This window comes from Fukomys damarensis, unplaced genomic scaffold (genome assembly GCF_012274545.1).
Source record: "Fukomys damarensis isolate Sample0158 unplaced genomic scaffold, DMR_v1.0_HiC HiC_scaffold_23, whole genome shotgun sequence".
Lineage (NCBI taxonomy): Eukaryota > Metazoa > Chordata > Mammalia > Rodentia > Bathyergidae > Fukomys > Fukomys damarensis.
The window spans coordinates 12,406,230-12,414,542 of NW_022900935.1; the positions used below are offsets into that span (position 1 = coordinate 12,406,230).

Here is an 8,313-nt window from a genome sequence, read left to right on the forward strand (position 1 = left end):
GCAGCCTCCGCCCCGCTTCCTACTTCGCGGGCTCTGGGGACTGGGGTCGCTGTCCTCGTCTCCGGGGGTGGTCTTCCTTGCTTGCCCCACACGGAAGGTAGGCCACCTTGGATTAACGGGGAGGGGGTCCAGCTCCTGGGGTGTCCAGGCTCCCATTTTGCCATCGGAGAACCTGTGGTCCTTGGGACCACCCTGCCCCATCCCAGCTTCTTGCGTGGCCCCACCCAAGTTTAGGAAAAATTGGGGCGGAGCAAGATCGCCCGGCACCTCCCACAAGCCAGCGTGGTGGTGGTGCGCAGTCCGCAGAGACGACCCAACTCCGGTCCCTCCAGGCCATCTGTCCTCTTTTGCACGTGGACAGAGTCCTTGCTACCTACAGAGTCCCCCTCGTGTCTGCTCCACTCAGTAGTAACCCTCCCTCTTCTCGAGCCTCGTTCTAATCCCAGCGCTGGGTGGGCAGTGGGAGCCTCTTGTCAGTCCAAACCCTCATTTGGGTGGAAGCTGGTTATTAGGGAAAGAAAAGTGTGGTAAGTCCTTCCTCCCAGACCCTAAGGGTGGAGCAGGCAAGGGCAGGGTCGCACGGTGAGCGCTGGGAGGAAGAAGCAAGCTCCCAAGGGAGGTTTGTCAGTGGAGTTGGAGAGTTGGTGTTCCTAGGACCGAGGAGGAAGCTGACGCTCGCTTCCAGCCCAGGGCGGGCAGCAGTTCCTTCTGCTACATTGGCTCCGTCCTTCTGAGCACAGGAATCTCATTGCAGTCCCCTTTCCCACTCACTTGCCCAGTAAATATGGACTGACACGTTTGTGCCGTGCGCTGTGCTGGCTCCTGGGAATATGCTGGAGGGTGTAAGAGTTTCAAGTCTAGTCGGGAAGTCAGATTAGAGACTCACTATAAGACTGTTCAAATAAACATACAATTCCAATTGAATAGACAGTTACTGGCCATCAACTATGCGTGCCAAGGATAGGAAACAAACATGGATAAGACAGGGTGTACCCAGGGCAAGGGGACCCGGAGGAAGGCATAGCTAACTGTGTGTGTTTGTATATATCGGGGCATATATGGGGTGATGGTCAGAGAAGTGGGGGCATTACAGCTGAGTTTGGGAGTACAAAAAGTAGGAGAAGGAAGAACTTGGAGGAAGAGGCAGGATATTGGAGGACAAAGGAATAGTGTGAGAATAATGGTGTGTTTTGGGATCTCTGAATGGTGTGGGGCAGTGATGGAAGGAAGCACCGGAAGAGTAGATCAAGCAAGGTTTAGTAAGCCATGCAGAAGCTTTTTTCTTTTCTTCGTCCTCCTCCTCCTCCTTCTTTTGGTGCAGTGCTAGGAATTGAGCACAGAGAGCACTGAGCTATATCCCCACCCATTTTTATTTTTAATTTTATTTTGAGACAAGTTCTTACTAAATTGTCCAGGCTGGGTGTGATCCTTCTGCCTCAGCCTCCCAACTAGCTGAGCTTATAAGTGTGTATCACTACGCCCAGCTGCATGTAGAGGCTTAACAGTTTAGGGTCAGTACTCAGAGCTGTGACAAATGAGATTTATACTTTTAACTGGAGGTAGATTAGTGAAAAGGCTGTGGCAATGATCCAGGTAAGAAATAGTCTGAACCGTGTGAAAGGGAAGAGGAAAAATTGCCTGAATTTCGTGACCAGTGATATAGGGCGAAGAAAGAGAGTGGTCAGGGCAGGGTTACTCCTAGGCATCTGCTGGAATAGAGAGCAGAGGCCTGTTGCTGAGGACACTAGTGGGAGAGTTGGTTTGGATGGGTAGAATTTGAGGAGCCTGCAGTTGGTGGCAGGGTTGGACGACAGTTAGATCTGGGCTAGAGACAGATCTGAGTCACCGACATATGTTCCTGCAGCTACAGTAGAGAATGAGGTCATCTGGGGACAGGTTTGTGGAGTGAGAAGACGGCCTTCCTGAGAGGGTTGAGGAAGAACCTGATTCAGGAGACTGAAAATGAATGGTCAGAAAGGAGGAAAGCCATGAAGGGAAAAGTTCCCAGGGTCAGAAAAAAGGACTGACCTGCAGCTAGGTTGCCACAGCTTCAGGCCAGCCCATCTGTCTTGTGGTGACTCATTCTTTGGCTTCCCCTTCACAGGCCAGATGTTCGCCATCCCGCCAGGGCTGTCTGGGGGAGGCCAGTTTCCTGGCGGCGTGCCTCCTGGAGTATGTCAGCCCGAACTCCAACCAGACAGCAACTCCAACTTCACGGAGGGTGCCAAGGATGCCAATGAGAATTGGCATGGAATGCCAGGCAAAGTGGAACCCATCCTGACAAGGAGCTCCTCTGAGTCACTCTCTGACAACCAGGCCGGACTCTCGGAGGGAGTGGTCCGCAGCCCCCCAGAGGGTGCAGAGATTCCTGGCACCGAGCCTGACAAGAACGATGATGCCATCACTGTCTGCTCCCCTCTGGAGGACAATGGGTATGCCAGCAGCTCGCTGAGCATTGACAGCACTAGCAGCAGTCCTGAGCCTGCCTGTGGGACCCCTCCAAGTCCTGGCCCTCCAGATCCTCTTCTACCCTCAGTAGCCCAGGCTGTGCAGCACCTGCAGGCCCAGGAGCGCTACAAAGAGCAGGAGAAGGAGAAGCACCATGTGCACTTGGTGATGTACCGCCGTCTGGCGCTGCTCCAGTGGATCCGGGGCCTGCAGCACCAGTTGGTTGACCAGCAGGCCCGTCTGCAGGATAGCTTTGATACCATCCTGGATAACCGGAAGGAGCTTATCCGCTATCTCCAGCAGAGGGCAGCACCATCCAGGCCCCAGGATCAGGGCTGAGTGTGTTTCTACCAGTGTGCAGTGGTGTACCTGTGTCTCTGCAGGTGTGTGTGGTTGTGCACGAATATGTACACGATTATTTGTTGGCAGGAGTTCAGATATGCATGACTGTGTTTGTGCTAACATTTAAGCAGATATGTGCAAACGTGTGAGTGAGCTTATATATCCTGTGTACATGTGTATATGCAAGCTAATTTATACGTGTGAGTGTGTAAGCGTGAACATGTGTATATAGCATGTGTGTAAGCTCCAGTAAATTTGTACATCCATGTATGGATAGGTACCCAGGAATGTGTTTATATGTGTATGAGTGAGGATGTACGTGCAAAAGATGTGTGTTCAAGTGTATGCATATGAGTGTGTGGGTGCAGGCATGGGAAGTGTATGACGGGAGCACGTGTATTTGCAGGCAAACTCAATTGCTCCATTAAGCGTCTGCCTACACCTGTTGTCTATGGTCTGCCCCAGCATTTTTTCCTGCCTTGTATCTCTCTGCTCTCTGGAGAGAGTGCTGTCCTGCTGTCATTTATCTGAGGGTTGTAGCCAATCCATTCTCCAGAGCACCTTTCCTTCTACCTTCCCTTTCCTTATCCCTGTTGTCCCTCTCTGATGTTGGCTTTGCTATAAGTTTTCCTGGCCGCTCTGGCCTGCCGTGGCACTTGGGCTGCAATTTTGTCTGGGAAGTTGATGGAAAACTGGTAACAGAGAGGAAACTGATGCGTGGTGGTGGAGATCGTGGCAGGGTGGGTGTGGGGACAGAGGTGGAGTTAAGACACTGTCCTCTGGAATTCTGTCTTTGGTGGCATGGGAGGTGAGGATGGGGGAGATAAAAATTGCAGAAGCCTGTGAAAAATAGGAGGGTGGAAATTCCAAAATACCAGTTCCCAAATAAACCACATCTCTCAGTTGGGAAAAGTTGTTGAAAACCATATTAATTTAAACTTCCGTTGAAAAGGGACGTGTACTTGAAAGTAAGAGACGGTTTTGAGGCTATTGGGGGAAACTCCCTTTCCTCTCTGGGTGCCTACTTTGCTGCTCCTCGGGCTTTGACAATGCTGGGTGTCCTCTTGGTTTGGTCCATTTTCTGCAAGTGAACTTTGAGGAGGAACTAGAACTCAGTTTCCTGGGTGGACAGGGAGCAATGTCAGCCCGACCTCTAGAAGCTCTTAGGCTGCTCTTCTGCCATTGCATGGCCCTTTAAACAAACGGACAGCACTGCCCAGAGTTTTACAGCAGATGTGTCTCAAGGAGAAAATACAATGGAGGTAGCAGCTCCTAGGAGCCAAGAGAATGCAAGATCCTGGTGGGTGGGCAGTGCATGAAGCAGGAATGCTGTCCGGTGAATGAATGGTGGCATGGAAGTCACTGATGCTGCCTCTGGGGCTCAGGCTCCTCGTCTGTAACATGTGGGGCCTCTTCTCCATCTCTAAAGAGTTCCATCCATGCTGGGTGGGTGGGTGCAAGGGTTAGGGAGTGGAGGAAGCTGGAGCCCTGGGGCTTCTGTGTACAGCTCTTGCATGATGAATGTGAGCCTGGCCTCCGGAACAAGGTGGGATGAATAAACTGCGGCAGAAAATTAAAGTCCTGAGTATGCATTTCTATTTCTCCTGTTGTCTTCGGACCTCCTGCACTTTGTTTGAATTCCCCTTTTGAGCAGCGTCCTGGGCTGGGGACCAAGGAGTGGAACCGAGTAAAACACCGGGGAAGAGGAATTCAGACTCCTGTGTCTGGCAATCTCAGGAGCCTCCCTGTCAAGAAAGGGGAGACTTGCTCTCTGCCCTGAGAGCCCCACGTGGGATTGTCCTTGTCCTAAATCACCTTTGGACCTGAATGTGTTCTGAGGGACACAGACTATATACATGCTCACAAACTAGGCTCTGCTCTGGGGTTAGCAGTGCCCTGACTGGTGTCCTGACTACAAAAGACTGTGTGAGGGTCCTTAAATGGTGCTGACGTTTTATTTGCAGCTCTGGAACTGAACCCAGGGCATTGCACATGCTAGGCAAATGCTCTACCTTGAGGGACAGCCCTAGTCCCCAAATGTAGTTATAATATATGTACATGATTTCACATATTTGTTGCTGCCAATTTATGTTTTCTAATTTACTAATTTCTCCTAAATTCAGAGGCTGGGGATGGTAGAGCAGTGGTATAGCACTTGCTTAGCATAGGCAAGGCCCTGGATTCAATTCCCAGGGAGAAAAAAGTTACTTTTTTTTTTTTTCTGTGCTGGAAAAGCTTCCAAATCTGAAATTTCATGAGTCTAGAGCTCAAGCCTCCAGCTGTCCTGGGTCCAACCCTCACCATACCTAACCTAGCCTCCCTTCCCCTTCCCAAATTGTATTATTTTCATTAGTCATCCACCGATGTGCAACAAATTAAACTGTAGTGGTTTAAGTCCATACACATTTGTGATCTTACCATTTCTGTATGTCAGGAATCTGTGCTTAGCTTAGCCTGGTCCTGTGTCACAGTCTCTGCCCAGGTGTTTTGATCAAGACCCTAGGGTCTGTGGCCTCATTTGCTGGTAGCCGTGAGTTCTCAGGCTCAGGTCCTTCCATGGGGCCCTTCCAACATGCAGCTTGTTTTATCAAAGTATGCAGGCCAAAAAGGCAAAGTGCTAGCAAGACAGAAGGCTCACTTTTCTGCAACCTACCTGCAAAAACGCCATCTGCTCAACGTTGCCATAATCTATAGCTTGAAGCAAGTCACTTGAATAGGGGATATTACTTGATATCAGAGTGATACCAGATTAATACCACTGTAAATACCAGAAGATGGGGATCATTGAGGGCCATCTTAGAGGCTGCCCTACCACAAAAGGTATATTGTGATGTTTTAAATAAAAACACTTGATTGATTGATTATATATAATTCTACTCATAAAAATTGAAACATTTCAAGGAAACAATATTTCTATTTGCCCTCTGCAATAAAGCATTTATTTTAAACTTCATGAAATATACTTCTCATTGAAATAGTAACCCAGGACATTAATAATTCTTGCCATCTCTATAGTTGGTACATACATAGAAACAATATTGAACCAATTTTAACAAATTCCACTTATTTCTGGATGTGGTGGCACACAGCTGTAATTCCAGCACTTGAGAGGCTGAGGCAGGAGGATTGCCATGAGTTCGAGGCTAGTTTATGTTACACAGTGAGTTCAAGACCAGCCTGAACTAATAGACCCCCATCTCAAAAAACCAATCAAATAAAATACAACGAAACAAAAATATACCAACAAACATCATCAACAACAACAACAACAAAAACCCAATGGGTTTTAAAGCAGAGCTGCCTAGGGCTGGGGATGTAGGTCAGTGGTAGAGTGTTTGCCTAGCATATAGGGGGCCTTGGTTCAATTTCCAGTACTGAGAAAAAAAAAACTTGTAAAGCTACCTAATATTCCTTTCCATAAAAGAGCTTCCTGAGCTGAGAAAAAGACGAAGGACAGACTAAGAAAACAGCATGGTGCGTTGTATATTTACAGAATCATTGCCGGTCATGAATCGGGCCCTAGGGTGGAGGTGGGTTGGAAAGGAGACTGGCAAGATTAGACAGTGAGAGCCACAGCTAGGACAGCAGAGTTTTGGGGTAGGGAAACCGAAGCAGGGCCCCAGTGGCTGAGTCAACCAGCCCAGATTTGCAGTTCTTCATCAGATTCACTGGCCACTGACTGAGATGGGCTAAGGCTACTGCTGCACCTCCTAGACATAGTTCCCCACCTGTGGCAGTTTTGAGGTCCCAAAGAGCAAACAGACCTAAAGATGCTCTGTCTGTATTAAAAAGACTGAGCCCCTCCTCTGTGAAAGACCTTGTGGCACCTGCTCTTGTCCGTGTAGCTCTGGTCTGCACAGGCAGATGAGACTTGTATCCAAAAGCCTAATGCACAAGGGCCTAGGAGCCTAGCGGAGGAGAAGTCACCATTCTGTGCTGGTCACAGCCCGGAAGCTATTATCTGAAGTTTGTTTCGAAGTCATCCAGGTGGGAATTTCTGAGTCCCCAGGACAGTGCAGGGAGAAGGGAGGATTCAGGTACTTGGGAGAGGTTTGGCCGGTTAGCCACCACCATCCCTTTAACCCCTCCAACCAGAATGAAATCCTACTTCTGGGAGCAAGGAAGGCTGACCAAGGTTTTTGAGGTCTTGCTTAGGAGGAATGAGGGCTGAGATCAGCTGAGATGTGCAGACCAATAGAGGAAGCAAACATAACAGAGGTCTGAGCAGGCCACAGGCACAGGAACCAGCAAGGAAGTAGTGAAAGACTGGGGATCGTGGGAGAAAGGGGCTAGATTCATTAAGACCTTTCTCTCCAAACATTCCTTCAATCAGGTGGGGGTTGGGGACAATAGGGCTAAAGCCTGCAGTACAGGAATAGTGCAAAGAGTAGGGAGGATAAAAACGCTTCAGAATATGATAGATGGGCCGCTCAGCCGCCAGTCTGGCTCGGCAGGAGTCTGTGTCTAAGGAGATCGACTGCCCCCTGGTGGCAGCCTGTGATCTGTCTACCTGTCACTTTCAAACCTTACTTAAATAAAACCCAGTGATAGGTAGGCCTCCTAATCCCAGCAGTCACCGGTGCCAGGAACAGGAGACGACCAGATCTGAGGCCTGGTCAAGCAAGGTTTCCTGGAGGTGGAAGAGCCTAGGAAACCAATAGAACTCGGGGCAACTGAGCATAGTGTCATCTAATGCAGACAACCCAGATGTCTTGGCCCCTGGCCTTACTCCCTGTGACTCACTTTTCTCAACTGTAAAATGGGGCAATAATAGCACTTCTCTCATGGAGTTATGTAAGCATATAGTGAGGGAGCCTATGATGAGGTCTGAGACCTGAGCCAGGCACACAGGAAGCAGCCCAGAAGTGTTAGCTGCTATTATCTGGCCAGGTGAGGGCAGGAAGATCATCAGAGATCAGAGACGCAGCTGAACCGTTGTGTTGTGCGTTAAAAAGCTTGGCTGAAGGACCTCACACCTAGAATCGTGAGTTTACTGAATGCAGGTGGTGAGAGGAACAGAAGGAGATAGGGTTGTTCTGGGACCTGAGCCAGACCTCAAATCCACTCTGGTGCACATGCCCACGCCCAACAGGCACTCACAGACACTCGGGCTCCAGACTCCACACATGTGCGTGCACACAGACCCACACTGTGGCTCACACTCACAAATGCACACTCACAGTTACGCAGCTCCATGCCACCTGTGTCAGAAATAAGTCAGCAGACCGTGTGCTTCTCCACCAAGGCCTGTGGGCTTCCTCAGCCAAACTTTGACCTTGCCCAGACCCTCCCACAGCCCCCAGCCCTGCTCCCCCTGCTCCAACCCTTAGGCTCAGAACCCCTCGATCGGATGCTCCCGCCATTGCCATTCATCACCAGTAGATTTGAGGAGAGATTCGTCTGCCTGAGCGACTGGCAAGCTGGGGGACGCGTTGGAGGGGGTAGGGAGGAGAAGGGGGTGCTCCGTTCTAAGGAGCCCTCGTGTCATGGCCTGGGGAGGGCCTGGTCCCCGGGGCGCCCGCA

General features: G+C 50.0%; 1 protein-coding gene across 2 annotated transcripts in view; it reads left to right on the forward strand.

The window, feature by feature from the left end:
- The window catches only part of CUNH1orf216 (chromosome unknown C1orf216 homolog), a 6,168-nt gene extending 561 nt beyond the window's left edge, over nucleotides 1-5,607 (forward strand). The window contains exons 1-2 of one of the 2 annotated variants that reach the window (XM_010645247.3): nucleotides 7-97; nucleotides 2,105-5,607. In XM_010645247.3, the coding sequence (XP_010643549.1) occupies nucleotides 2,110-2,787 (678 nt within the window). In that variant the 5' untranslated portion in view covers nucleotides 7-97; nucleotides 2,105-2,109 and the 3' untranslated portion in view covers nucleotides 2,788-5,607. Of the gene's footprint in view, nucleotides 1-6; nucleotides 98-2,104 lie in introns of those variants that run through there. The other variant, XM_010645248.3, reaches the window with a different exon arrangement.
- The last annotated feature ends 2,706 nt before the right edge of the window (nucleotides 5,608-8,313 follow it).